The sequence below is a fragment of the Indicator indicator genome, chromosome 16 (genome assembly GCF_027791375.1).
Source record: "Indicator indicator isolate 239-I01 chromosome 16, UM_Iind_1.1, whole genome shotgun sequence".
NCBI lineage: Eukaryota > Metazoa > Chordata > Aves > Piciformes > Indicatoridae > Indicator > Indicator indicator.
In genome coordinates this window covers 20,160,954-20,181,454 of record NC_072025.1, presented here as the reverse complement: position 1 = coordinate 20,181,454, position 20,501 = coordinate 20,160,954, and the positions used below count along the sequence as shown (strand labels likewise).

General features: G+C 45.4%; 1 protein-coding gene across 2 annotated transcripts in view; it reads right to left on the bottom strand.

The window, feature by feature from the left end:
* SV2B (synaptic vesicle glycoprotein 2B) overlaps positions 1-4,463 on the bottom strand; it is a 28,714-nt gene extending 24,251 nt beyond the window's left edge. For both annotated transcript variants that reach the window (XM_054387906.1, XM_054387907.1), the window contains exon 1: positions 3,953-4,463. In XM_054387906.1, coding sequence (XP_054243881.1) covers positions 3,953-4,463 — 511 coding nt within the window. The remainder of the gene's footprint in view (positions 1-3,952) is intronic.
* Positions 4,464-20,501: the final 16,038 nt, after the last annotated feature.

Below are 20,501 nucleotides of genomic sequence, written 5' to 3'. Positions count from 1 at the left end.
GCTGGAAAGCAGCTCCACAGAGCAAGACCTTGGAGTGCTGGTGGACAGCAAGTTCTGCATGGAACAACAACGTGCTCTGGTGGCCAAGAGAGCCAATGGGATCCTGGGATGCATCAAGAAAGGTGTCTAGGGAAGTTCTTCTACCTCCCTACTCTGCCCTGCTGAGACCACACCTGCAATCCTGTGTCCAGTTTGGGGCTCCCCAGTTCAAGAGAGACAGAGACCTGCTAGAGAGAGTCCAAGGGAGAGCCAGGAGGATGATCTGGGGACTTGAGCATCTCCCCTGTGAAGAGAGACTGAGAGCCCTGGGGCTGTTTAGTCTGGAGAAGGGAAGACTGAGAGGGGATCTGATCAATGTCTATCAATAGCTGAGGGGTGGGTGTCAGGAGGAGGGGGCCAGGCTCTTTTGGGTGGTTCACAGTGATAAGCCAAGGAACAATGGCTTCAAACTTGAACATAGAAGATTTCACCTCAACATGAGGAGAAACTTCTTTCCAGTGATGGTGACAGAGCCCTGGAACAGGCTGCCCAGGGGGGTTGTGGAGTCTCCTTCTCTGGAAACTTTCAAACCCCACCTGGATGCATTCCTGTGCAGACTCCTCTAAGTGATGCTGCTCTGGCAGGGGGGTTGGACCTGATGATCTCTTGAGGTCCCTTCCAACCTCTGATATACTGTGAGACTGTGAGACCTTCTTGTGTGTTTGAATGTCAGCAGCTACCTGGAAGCCACCACAACTCCACCTGGGATAACCTGATTATGCTTCCTTAGCAAAAGTGCAGTGAGACAAAAAGTTGCCTGGGAATAACATGAGCTCAGCTGTATTGGTACATAGGGATAAGGTAAGGGGCAGTAACTCATGTGTGGATGATCATCATGGAATCACAGAATGGCTGAGGTTGGAAGGGACTTCAGAGATCATCTACTGCAACCTACTCACCATGGACAGGGACACCTCTCAACCAGACTCAGCTGATCAAGGACTCATCCAACCTGGCCTTGAACATCCCCAGGGAGCAGCCATCCACAGCCTCCCTGGGCAACCTATTCCAGAGTCTCACCACCCTCATACTGAAGAACTTCTCCCCTAAGCTCCAGTCTAACCCTGCTCTCCCTCAGCTTCAAACCATTCCCCCTTGTCCTGTCTCTAGACACTGTGATGAAAAGTCCCTCTGCAGCCTTTCTGTAGGATGTCTTCAGTTATTGGAAGGCAGCTCTAAGGTCCCCCCCAGAGTCTTCTCTTCTCTAGCCTAAAACGTCATCATAACTTGAGGGAAAGCTGTGCCTTCTCTAACCAACCCTCCATTCACTCTACCTACACTGCCTCACTTCACATTAGGAAGAAACTGAGGTGAAGAGGTCTTTGCCACCAAGTCAGCCTGAATATACCACTGAAGCCTCCCTTAATTCCTTTTCACAAAGGATCACCTCATAAATCTCAGTTTCAAGAGGCAACCTGAAGCAGATAAATACACACCAAGGAGGGAAGTATGTTTAACAAATAACCCTAAAAAAAAAAAAATGAAAAAAAAACAACAAAGCAACTAAAAAACCAACAAGTAAGGATTGAAGAAATTGTTCTGCAAAAACAGGTTCTCAAAAGTTGTCCTAAAAGGTGAGCAGGGAAGGCAGCACAGAAGGTGCCCTGATTAGCAGCTCCAGATGAGCTTGGTTAATGTGCAGGAGGCTGGAGCTGGGACTGGATACAGACCCAAATATCTCCTTGCTTATTCAGAGCTTATCAGAACACCCTGAACTTTCAGCCATGCAAATACTGAGCTGAAAAAAGCAGAGCAAGCTCTCTGGGGAGATTTCTTATTAATTTCTACCTGTGGTTGGGCCAGAAATACTTCAAAGATAGATTTTCTTGTGACATTTGAAGTTTTCTGACTCAGGTGCCTGCCAGAGCTTGAGCTCTACAGAGGTAGATATTTATGGGGGCAGAGTTTCAGAAGATCTCCATTTTCATATTGTCACCAAAATAAATGACCTGCTTTTCAACAAAGGTCTCATCACTGAGAAGGTGCCCAGCCTGGTGCCCCATAGGGAGCTGGTGAATTCCAATGTCCCTTTGAAATCAGACTTCAGTTGTGAGCAATTTGCTTTTAGATATCTGAGCTGAGGTATTTTCAGCTAGAATTTTTAAGTGGTTTGTGGTGCAAAAAGAAAGGTAATAAAGTCTTTAAGGCACAAAGTAAGTAAAAACCTATAACTAACTATAGAAATAAATGTCTTGATCCTCAGGTTCAAAGGGAAGAAAAAAAAGACTATAAAAGTGTCTAGGACCTCAGTATATCAGGACAAGAGGCCTGTGTAAGGATATCTGCCTTTTACCTTTGTCACATGAAAATAATGCAAATGGAATGGATTCAAAGGCTAGAGTCTAATCCAGAATCTGCATTTACCTTGCAGCAGGCAGGGCCAGAATGTGTGAACCCTGATGATTCCTCTACAACCCCAGTACATGTCCATCAAGACAGAGTCTCCCACTCCTAAAGCAGCTCTTCCAAAAGTTGCTTTCTCTTCTTTCCAGATGTGCTGTGCTATTGCATGGCTGGCTCTCACTACAGGCCATGCTGGATACTCTGTGACTCCTGAAGAGATATCTGGGGAGGCTTTGCTGTCTTTGGCTTATACTGTGCAAAGGAAAAAAAACCTCTTCATCCAAACTTTTCTACACAACCTTGCTCCCAGCAACTAAACTTTCCTATTTTGACCACAGGGAGATGTCAATGGTGATGCAAAAGGGATGGTGCCAGGAGCAGCAGCCTTTAATCCCCATGCAGCACATGGCTTGCATTCCACAGACCTAAGAGGAAACCTCCATTGGCTACTCCTGATCCAGTACAGATCAGCAAATTGCTCTGACCAAGATGTTAACATGCAGAAGGAACTGCCTGCACAGCTGATTTGCCAGATGAGACTTTGGGCTGAAGAAAAGTGGAAAATCTGGAGAGCAGGACAGCAACAGGAGACACAAAGTGACTGCCAAGTGATCCAGGGTTAACAGATCCCTGTCTTTTAGGACTGTCATACTGGTATGGCTTTGTGGACTTCTTACCACAATGTCATTTTTAAAAGCATTGAAAGCTGAGCCACTAGATCCTTGAGTAGGAAAAGCCACCATTAACCTTCCCCTCATTTGTCCTTGAACATCCTCAAGAGTTTTACAGTGTGGACCTGCTGAGTGTGAGCTGTCTCATTCAGATCCAGCCTGCAGCATCCAGTACTGGGGCCACAGCACCTTCATCAGGTGCTCTTAGGTGTGGTGCAATTCTGCTGCTTTGGAGCATGCAAACCTCTCAAGTCAGGTCCACCCAGCTATGACTATGAATGACATACCACACTAGAGGAGACTCATCAAAAGTCTCTTACTGCATCCAGTTCTGGAGCCCCTATTGCAAGAGGGATATGGACATGCTGGAAGATATGCAGAGAAGGGCCAGCAGGATGATCAGAGGGCTGGAGCACCTCTCCTATGAGGACAGACTGAAAGAGTTGGGGCTGTTCAGTCTGGAGAAGAGAAGGGTCTGAGGAGACCTTCTTGTGGCTTTCCAGTATCTAAAGAGGGCTACAAGAAAGGTGGGGAGGGACTTTTTAGGCTATCAGGTAGTGACAGGACTGGGGGGAATGGAATAAAGCTGGAAGTGGGGAGATTCAGATTGGATGTGAGGAAGAAGTTCTTCCCCATGAGAGTGGTGAGAGCCTGGAATGGATTGTCCAGGGAGGTGGTTGAGGCCAGGCTGGATGAGGCTCTGGCCAGCCTGATCTAGTGTGAGGTGTCCCTGCCCATGGCAGGGGGGTTGGAACTAGATGATCCTTGTGGTCCCTTCCAACCCTGACAGATTCTATGATTCTATGAAAAGATCCTGAAATCATCTGTTCACTAGAAAAAAAAAAGCGTTACAGCTACTGCCTACTGCACCACAAGAGCTGCTCACCAGTGACACTTACCTAGCATCCCTTTGTTTGAGCTGGACAAGCACATATCCTTCTCAGCACTGGGAAGAACAAATCCAACCACAAACACCTCCACCCCATCTGCCATCAGTGCCAACCCTAAAACAAAGAAGAGAGTCCACTGGAAGCGTCCATGGCCACACTCCTCAATGATGTTCTCATACTGGTGGGCAAGCTGCTCCTCATCCTCCATCCTCTCTGCCATAAGGTCAGCACGGTCTCTGTAGTCATCATCCATGGCAGGAGCTCGCTTCTTCTGCTTCTCTTTAATGTCATCTGGGTGTGGGATCCCTTGGTACTCCCCCTCATAGACCTCATCATCTTCATCATGGCCTTCTGTAACATCACTCTGGGCATCCTCTTCATGAGTGGGTTCGTCCCCCCCACGGTAGTAGCCATCGTTGGGTGTGTACCCTTCATAGTTACCATCCTGGTACCTGTAGTCATCTTGGTTTGCCTCCCTGCCCCCTTGATAGAGGTTTGTGTTTCTGTATCCATCATCCATTCTGAATGGAGGGTTCTAAATGCTGCAGATCACTTTCTGTGGCTGCTCTAATACAGGTATTGATTTGTGCAGTTTCTGCTGTTGGTTACTTGAACATCTCTCTGCTTCTTTGGAACTGCTGGGATACAGCTTTCCAGGCTCAGAGGGAGAATTACTATATAAAGATTCTCTTCGACAGTCTCACACAGCTTTTGATAATGCCTCACTTTTCAGCTGTCATTTGTGACTTGCTGGCTTCTTCTGTGCTTTGGGTGGGAAGAGCTGCTGTCTGGTGAACAGCAAGGGAACAGCAAATTGCACAGCCAGGGAGCTAGGAGAATTTGACAGGTTTATCCTGATTCATTGTGGTAGTGAAGGTCATCTCCTAAGAAAGAGAAAATAATAGCAATGAGACAGCAGTAAGTTTGCAAGCACACATGCATTGAGTTTAGTGGCCAATGATTTGGATACACATTTTTCTACTGGGAAAAAAAAATAAATGGTGTTTGAGGAATGTTTTTGCATTGTAAAGCCTCTGAGCAAAAAAAAAAAAAAAGAAAAAAGAGCACTCAAAGTTACCAAGTGGGAACCTAAAACAGAATGTAAAGCAATGTGTGGTCCCAGTTTTTGTCATTGTCAGAAGTCCTGCCTCTTACATGTGATCCTAGAGCAGTACTGGTTTGAACTGCTTGAACAGAGCTCTCAGGTTGCTAAATGAGTTTCTCTCCACCTCCCCAGAGCATGCTCATCCTTGGTACCCACAACTGGCTAACATCACAATGACACTAAATATAAGCCAGTTTTGCTTTTTCATTGGGCTCCGAAACTCACTTTTATTTAACAGCTTCTTTTCTCCCCCAGAGTCTCTCCATCTGTATGACAGATGTACAACTAGCATGCAGTGCCTACCAAGATAAATCACCAAAAGTCATACCAAGCTTTCTTCTTGCCATATCTAACTATCAGTGGAGGATGATTTTCACAACAAAGAAAAAAGAAGCTAAGCGAGAATCACTGCTCTCTGCAGGGAAAACCAAGAGAAGCCAATTCACATCTAAACACATTCTCATTTTGGACACCTGATCTCCATTAGTTTTCCAGTGTTTTTTTCAGCCAGTTGGCTCTCCAGTGCTGACAGGCATTTGTTACTGCACACAGCTGTAGGCCAGGAGTTGGAAAGGAGACTCATGTGGGTAACTGAGTCAAGTCATGGTAGAGGAGCCCATGGGCATGTATAAAATATGGACTTTGAGCTACTTGCCTAAACAAAGTGTAAATGAGCTATGAAATGTCCTGGGCAGGCCCATGGCTGGTTTTATGTGGGCACTGTTAGCTACACAGTCAGTTGCTGACCTATAGAAGTACACACAAAGGCACACACTGTAACTCACACTGCTGCCTCTGCATTTGGGGATCTTGTTTGGCACACAGCATGGGCTTAACATGCAGCTAAAATGACTTCAGAGGAGAAATTCAGTAGAAGCACTCTCCCAAACTGCTGAGAAGGGCATCACTCCTCCTGCAAATACTGTGATTCTTTAGCAGCACAAACGTTCAGGAAAAGGAAAGAGTTGAGTTCTCTGCATGGAGTCATGGCCATGCCTTGCCTGTGCTGTTCATGGGAACTGCTTCAAGAGCTTCCTAAAGGCTTCCCCTGCATTTCCATTTAGCTACTGATATATTTATGGCACATAATTATGACACGGCCTCTGCAGCTCCTGCCAGAGCATCTTCTTTTTCTCTGCCCTCTCTGCCATTTGTCACTGCTGTCATGTTTCCCCTTCCCTTTCTTTGTGCTGAATCACACCTTTTGCATGATGTTAAAAAGGCAGCTGGGTATTTTCAAGGGCTGAAGAAGAACACTCAATAGAGTAAAAAAATCAAATTAAAGATAACCCCAAAGGCATTCTGATCAGGTTTAAAAAAAATCAGGGGACTACAGAGCAGGTAGCAATAAAGAGAAGTATTTGTATCTGCAGTGGAGGTGTTAATGTGCAGGGGAGTTAATACATCTGACAACCACCAGGAGCACTTAAGCAAGTTCCACAGCTCTTGTTTCAAGGCTGGAGTGTCACCACTAATGGTTAAAAAAAATCCAAGAGCACTTCTGAGTCTCAGAACCTCCCAAACTTGAAGTAACTTTCTTCATCACACAAAGATTTGTGTCATGACTGAACAGGATGTTCTCCAAGGCAGAAAAATTGTAGCTCCACAGAGGCATGTTTTCTTTTGAAAAGTAGAGGAAAGAATGAAAGGAGAGGGGGAGGGGGAGGGGGAGGGGGAGGGGGAGGGGGAGGGGAGAGGGAGAGGGAGAGGGAGAGGGAGAGGGAGAGGGAGAGGGAGAGGGAGAGGGAGAGGGGGAGGGGAGGGAGAGGGAGAGGGAGAGGGGGAGGGAGAGGGAGAGGGAGAGGGAGAGGGGAGAGGGAGAGGGAGAGGGAGAGGGAGAGGGAGAGGGAGAGGGAGAGGGAGAGGGAGAGGGAGAGGGAGAGGGAGAGGGAGAGGGAGAGGGAGAGGGAGAGGGAGAGGGAGAGGGAGAGGGAGAGGGAGAGGGAGAGGGAGAGGGAGAGGGAGAGGGAGAGGGAGAGGGAGTGCTGAGGAACATTAGGTCTTGCTTTGGAAGTCTTTTAAATACCATGTGTTGGCAGGTTGTGTTTCAAAGAGACCTCAAACATCAGAGCAGGAAGTGCAGTGACCTCACATTTATCCTTTTCTGGTTGCTGCAGGAGTGGATTTGTCTTAGGAAATAATATAATAACAACAGTGATGATCAAGGACAGAACTTAACAGATTCTGGGTCTCCACAGACCCTTACACTTATTCTTTGAAAAGGTAAAAGACCAAGTGCTAGAAGTCCTTCCATTCTCTATTGAAGAGGTGACAAGGCTGGAAGCTAAGCTCTTTGCTTCCCAAAATTACAGGACCAAAGAAGATCAGAAAATTAGGAAAGCCCTATGGAAGCATCCATGCTCTTTCACTGGTACACAAAATTGCTGTTCATTCTATGGGATCTCTTACACCTTGGACAGCCTAGGAAATAATGGCATGAGCTGACAAGTCTGATAGACCAGTGATAGCCACCTGTGTTGGGAAGAATGTGTAATTCAGATAGAAAAAGGTGGTGACAAGTAATAGTTCCTGGGTTCCCATTCAGTTTGTAGGATGAATATTTTCTGGGATCCTCTTAGGAGAAGTGCAGTGGCCAGAGTTAGGCAGCAGCTTAGGGCTCTAGAATGCTTTTTGTTGATACTCCATACTAGTTTCCTTTCCTTGCCACATACGCATAGGCTGATTCACTCTAGACCTGATACTTTTACACCCTTTCACTCAAGCTGAGCACCACTCACTCATATTAGCAGCTCCATTTAGCAGTTAGATGTGAAATCATGACTTCTCCTGAAGATTGCAGGCTTGGATTGCTATAATTACCTATCACAGTGATGCATGAGAGCTTGGGAGAGACAAATACAACACATTGAGCCTATTATGACCTCAGGCCCTTTGAAACTGACAGCTACCACTCTGAGACATGCAAGTGAGGTTTAAACACACAACAAATGTCAGCTTCCATAAGGCAAAGCCTGCTGCAGGGGGAGGAGGGAGCAAAGGCAGGAAAGCCTCATTCTGCATCTTCACCAAGTAGCTCATTAAACTGAGCCTGCGACACAAAAACCTGAAGTACCTGGGAAGGCAGCTCCTATCCTCACTTGCAGTTCTTCACACACCAGTCCTGATTTCTCAGCACATTGCCTTGTTTTTAATTCCCCCTAAGTAATTTTTGCACTATAGCTTTTCCTCTATATTCTGCTTCACATTTACTTTCAACTTCCTTCTTCGCCTATCAGTCTATGTCATCAGTTATCCTTCCCTTAGTCCTGTATCTTCCACACTAATTCATATAACAGCAGCTCTTTAACACAGATTATTCCCCCTGTAGTTTTCTTGCAGTCTTTAATCAGCTCAGATGTTGCATGCTTAGCCAGGAATTCATCATTTGAGCTCAGCAGTTTAAAATAGTAACCTAAAATCTTGGATATACTCACAAGAGAAACAAGATGTGCTCTAGGAACAGGGACCTTTAAAAACCAGCAGCTTACCACCTGCATTTGCCCCTGTGAAAGAGCATGTAAGGGAGGTGCCTGCCATGCTCAGGTGATGAACTGTGGGCTGAAGGGCAGCAGAGTTGGAGGGAACATAGAGAAGGGTGAGTTTGTGGTAGCTGGCACTAAGTGAAGGCAGTCCAGAGCTCAGCTCTAGCAGACAACAGACCTTAGAGCATGTTGGTGAGCAGGGCAGTGATGGAGAGTTCTCATACAATGTATTGAACCTGGAAAAGAGAGTAAGGCTGCTGCTTTGTGGAAGCCAGAGCTGAAGGGAACTGTGGATGCATGCTTGGATGCAGCAGGAGGAGAGCCAAGGTTGGGAGCTGGCATCCACCTCCTTCTCTTTGCCTTTGCATGCTCAGAAAGGGAAAACTCTCAAAGTCAGCAGCTGAAGGGAGAGGTTATATGACTAAGGGTAAGGAACAGTACAGGGACACTATAAAAATGCTTTCAAGGGATCTTTAGCATTCACTAGCATAATCCCTGTAAAACAGATGGCAGAGCAGTTTAATATTTTGCCTGAAGGACAGTTCCTCTAGCAAAACTCCCTCACCCCAAGAGCTGCTTTCTTCTGTCAGCAATGGGAAGATGCCCAGATCCTGCAGTGACCATAAGGACACTTTGCAGTCAGAAAGCTGACTATAAAAAAAAAAAACCAAAAATATCCTGAGAGGAGATTTTTCCCTTGCTGAGAGGGTGAAAGGAAATAGTACAGATAGATTTTGTGAAGTTCCAACTAAGTCTCTTAATGAGCATGCCATTAATGGATCCATCTGTACACATGGAGGGCCAGATTTTCAACTTGCTTAACAACTCACAGCTCCCAGGGGAGCAGTATCCTGGGATTTCAAGGCAGCCAGCAATTACACAAATACTATTAGACAGACTGAGCTCTGTAGCAATGTCTGATCACTGTGTTGCTGGAAGGAGGTGAAGCTGTGTGGGACACAGCTCTGTGCTGCTGGCTGAGCATCTCTGGGGCTGTCCCTTGGCTTCTGGACGTTTTTGTGTCCTTTCATAGCTCATGCTGGAACAGCACAGCCTTCCTCTGGTGTGAATTGCAGATCAGTTGTTCAAACCTCCTGCAGCTGGGGCTGTTTGAACAGATAGCAACTTGTGCCCCTAGAAGCCTAAATAAACCAGAAAGTGGAAAAAAAGAGGTCCCTGTGCTCCCTGCTACACAGCTGAGGTCCAGGAAAAGTAAGTGCCTTGTCCAGAGGCCTTGTCAGCTTTCCACTGAACTGTTGCAATCCAGCCTTTTTGTTTGATCCAAGAAAACTGCTATTTTCCCTCAGGAGAGCTTTCAAACCTCTCTCTCCAACCAGTAGAAATAATAAAGAAAAAAAATAAAAAAAGTTTTAAAAATTGGTCTGCAACCCCATAATTCACAAAAATAATACTTTCAGATTAGGTCCATTAAAAATGTCTCACCTTATACTGTCAAAGGTTGCCCTTTCCACTGGCACTTCAAAAAAATAAACCAAACAAAAAGAAGCTTTATGGAGAGTCATTTCAAACTGAAACCCAAACATTGTAGAAATGTCAATATGTCAGCTGCTTGATCCAGTTTTTATTAGAAACAATTTTTTCCACTACCACCACCCTCCCCTCCTAAAAACTTCAGGTTTTGGAAAACTGGCATTTTCTTTTCAGTAAAAATTGCAGCAAACTTGCCAATTTTATTCTCATGGGTATAATATTCTGTCAGGTGCATCTTTAATAAGGTAGTATAGACAAATAAAGAATCACAGAATGGTCTGGGTTGGAAGGGACCTCTAAAGGTCATCCAGTCCAACCCCCTGTGCAGTCAGCAGGAGCATCCTCAACTAGATCAGGTTGCCAGAGCCCTGATGAGCCTCACCTTGAATATCCCCAGAAATGTGGCCCCAACCACCTCCCTGGGCAACCTGTTCCAGTGTTCCACTGTCCTCATGGTAAAGAACTTGTTCCTAACATCTAATCTAAATCTGCTCTTCTCTAGTTTGAAGCCACTGCCCCTTGTCCTATATATAACATAGAAAAAGTAATCTCACTAGTTATATGACTAAAATTATCTGACCTCCAATACTGTGAGTTAGAAAAGGGTTTTTTTATTCCACAGGGCTCTGATTATTCTTTCCCTACCCCAAACCCCCCAACACTAACGCTGCTGTTGCAGCCAACATCCAGAAAGAGAGCTGAGCAGTATCATCATTTTCCTGGACAGATGGCAAGGCTGGGTTCTTGGCAAGGATCCTGCAGAATGAAAACCAGCAAGATCTGCAGAGAAATGTATGTGAGTGCAGTCAGGAAAAGGAAATGAGGGGGCTTCTAATGCAGAGAGGTAGAAATTGAGTGAAATCAGCACTCAAGGAGCAGGGACAGGCATCAATGGTCCAAAGTGTGCTCAGAATAAAGGAGGAAATGGCCAGAGAAGGATGATGGAATCCCTGGCATTATTGATCCAAAAGCTGTGGAAAAATAATGACACCCACTGCTTAGTAATACCTGCAGCTCTCACCTTCATATCTAAGGCTTATAAACCCATCTCAGGCCACCTCTGTCAGAGCTCAGCCCTAATCCTTCCTAATTCTTGCTTGATTTCTGTCAACTCTGTTTGAGTGCCAAAATAATAGATAAACAGAGACAAAAGTCTCTTAGCATAGGGCTCCAAAACAATTTTGGAAGAAGTTGGCTGTAAGGAACATGACAGAAAGACAGACAGAAAGACAGACAGAAAGACAGACAGAAAGACAGACAGAAAGACAGACAGAAAGACAGACAGAAAGACAGACAGAAAGACAGACAGAAAGACAGACAGAAAGACAGACAGAAAGACAGACAGAAAGACAGACAGAAAGAAGGAAGAAGAAATAAAATTATTGACTGCAATTTAAGAGTTTGAGATTGGAACCTCACAAAAACTTATTTGCACCATTGCCTTTCTCCTTTCAGAGAGGAAAAAATCCTCTCAGAATATCCAAATAGGTCACACCTCTTGCAGGTTTTTAGCAGACACTTTCCTTACTCTTCCTTACCATTGTATATCCTGCTGGTGATACAAAATGAGTCTCTGGGGAATTTCCAGCAGGATGTTTTCAGATGTGAACACTGGCCAGTGTGATTTAATCAGCTAAAGACCAGTTCTCTTTTCTGGAAATACAGGTCAGAGCCCTGGGAGGTGAGTAGATTGTAGTCTGGCTGTAGACAGATAATGGAGCACTATCTACAACACTAGGAAAGCAGCCACTTTTGATTCCTTCCCTCTCTACTCTCACAAGATCAGAAGCAAAATTTGTCCTTGCAATTAGCATCCCAAGTAAACCATGGTCATCAAGCATTGTCAAGAGAGGACTATATCACAGTCCCAGGTTGGGAATCAAAGAATCACAGAATCAACCAAGTTGGAAAAGACCTCAGAGCTCATCAAGTCCAACCTATTACCTAATCCCTAACACCTCCTGACAACTAAACCATGGCTCCAAGTGCCACATCCAAGCTTTTTTTTTAACACCTCCAGGGAGGGTGACTCCACAACCTCCCTGGGCAGGACATTCCATGGCCAATTACTCTTTCTGTGAAGAACTTTCTCCTCATCTCAAGCCTAAACTTGCCCTGGCACAGCTTGAGACTGTTGTCCTCTTGTTCTGGCTGCCTGGGAGAAGAAACCAACCCCCACCTGGCTACAACCTCCTTGCATTTGGAGGAACGCTCACCTCCAGACATTGTCTCCTTTTTTTGCTCTTGCCCAGATAAATCAAGGTGAACATGTGAGTTTTTCAGTTTCCTAATCATTGACATGGTATCTGGGAGCTAAAAAGAGCTGCTTTGCCACTAAAGACACTCTGATTCTGTGTGGGGGCATGCCAAGATATGGTTTTCAGGTGTAAAAGTATGTGTTAAAAGCTAAAACAGTCAGCTGTGGCTGCAAATACTTACAGGAGGTTAACTGGGTCTTGGACAACAAAAGATTTAGAAATCAGAGTGTAGCAGATCCTACCTTGAAAAGAGTTTGCTTTGAACTCTGGATAAAGAGATGTCTTTTGTTGTGGCTTCAGAGGAGAACACTGCATTAAGTGAAAACGAAGGATAAAAACAAGTTTACCCTGAGACTTTCTCTTTTTGTTTGTTATTAAGAAATTATTTGATAGATATATAATACAGGTTCAAAAACTCTCCGTGGAGCTTATTAAGCAAGCTACCCTGCTCTGCATTAGTGGCTGTGAGTGAAAAGAAGAGCAAGGTCTTTGAAAGTCAGCACCTTGAAATCATCTGGTTGAAAGAACCAGCTTTCAGATGGCATTTAATGACTGCTCCCCTGCAGCACAGTTAGGACAGGTAGGGTAAAATCCCTTTGCTTAGTTTAAAAAAAAAAAAAAAATCTGATGCAGCCCTGGTATATTGAGAAATGCAGAGAAAACAGAGCTAAAGCAATTTAGTGTGTTACCAGCAGATCAGATGAATTATTTAACAGAGAAAGCATTTCAGTGCAAAATTCCCTGCTACAGAACTCCACTCAACTTCAGTCACCTTCCAGCTCCTGGACAATCTCTATTGATCTGTGGTGCTTTTCATGCATTTCTGTGTAGGTGCATACTGTCTATGTTTTGTTCCACCACCACACAATACCCTCTGTGTAATTTGGTCCTAGAGTTCAGTATTTTTCTGTGAAGGGAAGCCTTAATGTTTGGAAATGAGGCATTTACAATAGCTCAGAGATGGATGTGGTGTGAACACAAATAGGAGCTTAGAATTGTTTTGGTTGGAAAAGACCTCTAATATCAAGTCCAACCATTGACTTAACACCACTAGGGTCATTAAACCATGTCCCAGAGTGCCATGGATACAGTTTTTGAACACCTCCAGGTGTTCAAGATGGTGACTCCACCATCTCCCTGTCCCAATACCAGGCTACTCTTCCAGTAAATATTTTTTTTGTAATATCCAACCTAAACCTCCCCTGATGCAATCTGAGGACATTTCTTCTCCTTCTATCACCTGATACTAAGTAGAAGAGGCCAACACCCACTTCACTCCAACCTCCTTTCAGAGCAATGAGGTCTCCCTTCAGCCTCCTCTTCTCCAGACTGAACAACCCCAGTTCCCTCAGCTGCTCCTCATAAGACTTGTTCTCCAGACCTGAATAGTTCAGCTGCGTTCCATTAAACTACTCTGATTTACTAAGTCATTAAGAATCTGGCTAATACCATGACGCTTTTTCATACTAAGCCATCCCAGGCACTCTGGGGGGGACATTTTTTAGGGGTTTTCTCTGGGGGCACTAAAATGCCATCAGTTATCATAGAATCATAGAGTCAACCAGGTTGGAAGAGACCTCCAAAATCATCCAGTCCAACCTACCACCCAGCCCCATCCAATCAACTAGACCATGGCACTAAGTGCCCCATCCAGTCTTTTCTTGAACATCTTCCAGGGATGAGACTCCACCACCTCTCTGGGCAGGCGAATGGCAAATCTCTCTCTCTGTGAAGAACTTCCTCCTAATCTCCAGCCTATACCTCCCCTGGCACAGCTTGAGACTGTGCGGCGGTGGCGCTGACAGCAAAGAGGCTGTGGGTTGGAATGTAACTGGTGATGATCCATATGTAATGTGATGAACTAAGGGACAGAAAGTCCCTCAGACTGTTAAGGGGAGATTACATCTTGGAGCCTGATATTCTGGCAGTGCAGATGCTTTAAAGGTCATCTGGAAGACAGCATGTGCTGCAGCTAGCTGGCACGGGGAACGTGTAGCAGATGAAACAAGGAACAAGCATCAGCCAAGCAGAATAAACAGCTTTTCTGGAGTCAGGGATGCAGACTAGCAAGTGGGGTGTTAGTGAGAGATAGGCAGGAATGTTTAACAGTAGGAGTTGGAAAGCAGGGGCTTAGCAGCACAAAGCTATATAAGGAGGGAGAGACTACATATTATAATTCCAGAGAAAGGCCCTAAAAGGTCAATTTGACATGCTGAATATGGATAATGAGTTGAGACAGATGGTCTAAGAGGATGGGAGCTAATAAATAATGAACAGGCTTGCTTCAAGGAGCAAAAGCAGGGAGAAATCACAGCCAGGAGCTTAGTCAGAAGGGAGGTGATGAAGGGGAAAAGAACAAAACCATGGTGGATGGGGGAGAATCACAGCAGGAAGAGAAGTGTCTAGTTCCAAGTGCCAAAGTTCTGTGGAGATGATAATTTACCCAAAGAAAGCTTAGACATACATATGCCTGAACTGGAATTTGGCCATCTTACTGAGATTAACAATCTTCCAGCTGAGAAAATATTCATGGTGCCTAAACTTTTCCTGGATACCTATTCCCTCTTCTCCGTTATCATGGTACCTAAGCAGCCTACAATGCTCACTGCTCCCATGAAAGGCTGGGAAAAGTTTTGAGGTTTATTTTGCACATCATGAACCAAAGCAGAGAGAGACTAAAACTTCATCTGAGCATTGAAACAGAAATGCTGTGTCCCATACTCCCAGGACACTGATGATCCTTGAGGTCTTTTCCAACCTTATTGCTTCTGTGATTCTGTGACACCTGCACACCAGCAAGTTAAGGCATCCTTCCCACCTTCACACCCAGCTGTCTTTGGCATGATGACCAAGATAAACCTGAGCATCGCTGCCCCAAAAATCTTTTCCTGACATGATGCTGAGTCACTAACCCTGATCTGGATACAAAGGAGATGTCCCCCACTGTAGAGGTAACTTCATCAGCTCTCCCAAGATCACTTGGGGAAGCCACATCAGTGCCAGACATCCAGAATGTGTTTCTCTTGTGTCCTTTTCCTTTTAAATATCATGGAGAGTTAGAGTCTTTGAGGCTTTGCTGCTTATTAATAAACCAACCTCTCCATCAGCATTGCACCTGGCAGTATAACCCAATAGGTGATTTAGTGTTGATTCAGAAACAGTGATGCCCCAGTGCCCTTTAATGAGTCTGAGCATTTCTATGTGTTTGGACAGCTTATTAGGTCTAACCTTAGCAGGCTTGGAGGCCCTGACAAGCTCCCAGAGATGAGTGTAAGCAATAACCTTGGAAACAAACCACCTGCAATTCAGCAAATTCTGCCTGTGTCAGACAACAAACATGCCTGATTAACTATGAGCTGCTTAGCTTATTGGCAAAGATGTGCCTCCAGCTACAAAGGGGACTTTTATTTCATCACACTTGCAATCTATGTTATTAAATAACGAGCCACTTAATTAACTAATTCATTAATACACAGCCGTGATGAATAGATTTACTCCAGTGGCAGAGTCAGGAAAGCAAACACAACCCTGAGTGTCTAAATGCTGCTTGATTCCAGAAGGGATTTTATGTGAGCAAGCATCTTTATTAAATACCTCACTCTCTCTCCTGCCTCTAGATAACAACGTCAAGGTCACTCCCAGCTCTTGTCAGCATAGAATCATAGAGCTGTCAAGGTTGGGAGAGACCTTTGAGACCATCACATCCAGCTGCTCACTTCAAGCACACAATCCCAGCACTACCCCTAAACCATATCCATAAGCACCACATCCATGTGTCTTTTAAATACCTCCAGAGACGGTGATTCCACCACCTCCCTGGGCAGCCTGTTCCAGTGCCTGAGAACCATCACACCTTTCTTGGAAGACATTTTTCACAATACCCAACCTGAACACCTGGCACAACTTGAGGCCATTCCCTCTTGTCCTGTCACTTCTCTCCTTTCTGCCTTGGTGATGCCTGAAGTTCTCCCTCTCTTTTGGCTCCATACAGTCAAGGAGTCTGCCACAAAACTACTCTGTCTGGAGCTGCAGTGTCTCATCCTCTCTCCTATCTCAAATGTGAACAGATTACAGTGCTTCAGGTACTAAAATCCACTATCAGTTATTGCTCATGATCACCATCCAATTTCTGAGGGGCCAACAAAACTCCCCACAAACTGGAGACAGAAGGACAAATCATTTAATGCAGCTCATAGCAGCCTTTGCAGGGTGCCTGTCTCCTGTTTTCCACCATGCTTTCAGAGTGTGTTGTAAAAAAGCTCTAAGAGAGACATTTCCACAGGCTGAGAGGTCACCCTGCAGGGGACCATTTTTGCCATCAGGGACAGCTCTTTCTCAGCCTGGGATGCTCAGGCATCAGTCTCCTGGGACAGTTGCTTGCCAGTTCCACTGAAGCGTACCACGGCAGTGGCCATGCCAGAATTCAGGCTCATTCCAAGAAGTCTCTCATGCTGCAGCTTGCTGCAGTCACAGCCAACCTTTTGTTTCCATCCTGCTCTTTAATAGGTTTGATATTTCTGCTTCCCTTCAGGGCTGCTCAACCATCAAGTCTGAGGAGCACAGCTGTTAAGATGTTAAGGTTGAGGGGTGGTGCTCAAAGTAAATTCAGCCTCTTTCTTTTCTTGTGTAAGACCTCCAATCCATCTGGTTGGTGGCCAAAACACCTTTCAAAAATCACAAAAGCACTGTTCCTTATGCACCCTGGTTGTGGAGAACTACAAATGCAAGCAGCAGGTTTAAAGAGATGTTCCCCCTGAGGCTTCATTCAAGGTTATGTAGAAGGGAAAATACTGGAGCAATTGGGTTTGGTCCATCTATTTTCATAGCAGTTTGATTAGTTTGGCCATTTTTTGGATGTGAAACACTATGGATATGAGACCTGAACTTTGTTTCATCCATGATCATTCACCAGATTCCCTATTCTGGTTGACAGATTCATTGAGTACATCAGGTGTATCACTGCAGCAGGAACAAAACACACCCACAAAGTGATGTTTTCTTCAGAGAGAAGGCAAGAAGTACGTTCTTGTTCAGACAGAAGGCAAGAAGTTCTTCAGTAGAGGGTGGTGAAACTCTGGAATAGGCTGCCCAGAGGATGTTCAAGGCCAGGTCAGATGAGGCCTTGAGCAGCTGAGTCTAGTTGAGAGGTGTCCCTGCCCATGGTGGGGAGGTTGGAGCAGATGATCTCTGAGGTCCCTTCCAACCTGAGCCTTTCTATGATTTTATGATTTGCAAAGCCTGCCTTAGCTGGGAGACTGCACCTCAAATATTTCAGATTCCCAGATCTTTGAAGAACCTGCTCATGAAACAAACACCTTGCAGACAAAACAAAACAAAATCACAAAAATAGGTACTTCTTTCTTTCTTTTTGTTTTTTTTCATTGACTAGATGCACAAACTAAAACTGCCACAGGGCCTGAAGTATGTTGGCACTGACTTAGCAGTGACACAAGAGCTCACATATAGCAACACTGCTTTTATACTCATGCTTTATACCCATATGGAGACTTTCAACTCAAAAGAGCCCCTGGCAGGTTTGCTGCCCCATAGAGCAGAAGGAAAGCGCAGCTAATTCAAGCACATGTAGTGGGCTCCCTGACATTATGCAAAGGTGCTTGGCAGTTGTTTTTCCTAAGCATCCCACAATCTTTTCTTGTTCCTGCAGGAGACTTTAGGCTAGGAAAAGAAACCCAAAAGCAATTAGGCAGGATCACTCCCTGGCAGGGGGAAGGTTGTGCGTTTGCCTCCCAAACGGCCTCATAAATTCCTGCGTTCGGGTTGGACGTTAATGATGAAAAAGCTTCATCTCCCCAAATCAATAGCTGCAATACATCATCAGGCTATAGCACTGCAGCTCATGTGCATGCAGAGAGAAAATCCTCAAATCACCTGTCGAGGCAGAAGAAGGATTTAGCTATTATTTATTGCTCAGTGTGAGTCATGCTCGTGGGTAGGGGCACGACAGTGCAGATGGGAGTTAAAGTCGAATTGCCACCAGCGTAATTCATGCCAAGAGAGTTGAATTCAGGCTACTTCTGCTTATATTTCCCCTGAATTTCCTCTGTAAAATATGAAAAGGGTAAGAAAACAGTTTAAAAAATACATGCCAGTGCAGCCATTTGTCAGGACTCAGATTTGGTCAGAGGAAAGATGGCTTTGTAGTTTCAGGAGGCATCAAGAGCTCTATGAGGTTTTCCATAATGCCACAAATGGCTCCATTAGCCTTAGAGGAGGTCTTTAGTGACTCTTAGGCTTAGTTCCTTGTCTGCAGAATAGCTGCCATAACTTAATTTCATTACCTGTCAGAGAATGTGTAAGGAAAATGCATGCATAACTGTAACCACCAATGCAGAGCTTAGCACTTTAGCTTTCTGGACTTCAGACTGTGCTTGCCAACTCCCCTGTGGTGTTGAAATTATCCTCACAAGCACAGTCTCCTGGGAATGACCTCCAACATGCTCTTTCTAACCAGAATCTATAATACTTCCAGCCTGTTTCATAGCTGTCCTTCCATTCTTCTTATTTCAGCTCTACCCAAAGAGGACATGCTAAAGACACTAAGAGTCATCCAACTGCCTAAAAATTGAAAGGCAAAGGCAGGGAGATCTTGAAACTCTGGAGTTCCCATGCAAAGGAGCTGCCCTGGTGCCTGGGGAAGGCAGAGAACTTAAGACCTAGGGATCAGTCCTCATCATCCCTGTTCTAAGCGTGGTCCTTTCTGCACATACTTGAATTAAAGGAATCTCTCCACCCCCTCCCAAAGCCCAGCCTTTTTTTACAGAATCACAGAATCATTTTGCTTGCAAGAGATCATCAAGTCCACCTATTAACCCAGCACCACTAAACCATGTCCCTCAGTACCTTGTGTACATGGCTGTACAGCAGAAATTCCAGGTGCACCCTCTAAGTGATTTAGAGAAATATGGCTTTTAGCAAGATTTGAGCACTGAGGAACTTAACTTCTTCCTCCCTGACAGAAGTCAGGGCATAGTGCATACCACTGCTGTTGTCACCATGTGCACACCCTGGTGCATGTCACCAACAGACAGGCCTGAAGGCCATCTGCACCCACACAGCCAGCTGCCCTCCAGCTCTCCTCAGCCTGCTTGCAGAAACCTTATTTGGCACTGGGACACCCTCAACCCTTTGTGCCTCTCTAAACCCCAGCTCTTCTCAGCAGGTGTGCTGTGGTGGGCAGCTGCACTCGGTCCTTTCAGAGGCTTTCATCTGTCAGATTGTTGTTATCCAACTTCTAGTCCACATCTAGACTGAGAGAGCCCAAACCTTGCCAGGCTCCCCAGGGCTGTTTTGACTGCCCATACTTTGGCTGTCATTTTGATAGCCTTGAGATTTAGGAGAGCTGGCCGTGCTCTGTGTGCTGCAGAGCCAGGCACAATGAGCCTTAAAGAGCATGGAAAGCTGTTCTTGACAAGCATGCCAGGGTTTGGGCTTTGGGTACACCTATTTCCAACCTTCCCCACAGCAGTGTCCCTCCATCTGGTTTCTAATGGGCAGACAAATGGGATTAGAGAGCCTGGGCTTTTCTCTAGCTCCTGCTTTCCCCAGGACTCCTTGGGGAACTCCTGAATTTGGCAGCGTGCAGCTCAGCACAGCCTGAGAGCTGTGGGCCACACTTACTCCTACTGCTGGTACTATCCATCCCCAGCTAGCTTCAGAGATCAGGGTCTGCAGCCCTGCACAGAACTCTGTTTTCACTCTTCCCTTCAACCCCATGTCAGTTGGCAACACTTCTGCAAGCTGCCTTCTCAGGACAGGGTGAATTCACCCACTGGCAGATGGCACTGGTGGCCAGGCAGCTGCCATGTCTTGAGCTCCATGTCAGGTGGAAGGGAAAGCATGACAAGGGAGCAGGTTTGGTAAGGGGTCTCCATGCAGTGCCTGCCTTCCTCACCTCCTCTGTGAGCTCTGTTGCCAAACACCTTGAGGGTGGAAGGAAAAAAAAATTACAATCAGTCTCTTCTTCCTAGAAGAGTAAATGAGGTGGACTTAGGTGTGGGCTCAAAATGGCAAGCAAAGGCACAGTCAAGGAATTTGAAAGGTAAAAGCTTGAAACACTGCAGAAGGAAATTCCTAACCTGTGGAGCTCCTGGGAATAAAAGGCAAAGCCTTGGCTGCATTGAAAGTGGGGCCTGGGCGTGTTTAAGAGAAAGGAGAACATAAGCTTTGTTTGAGTTCCTACAAACCTTGTTTCCTACTGAGAG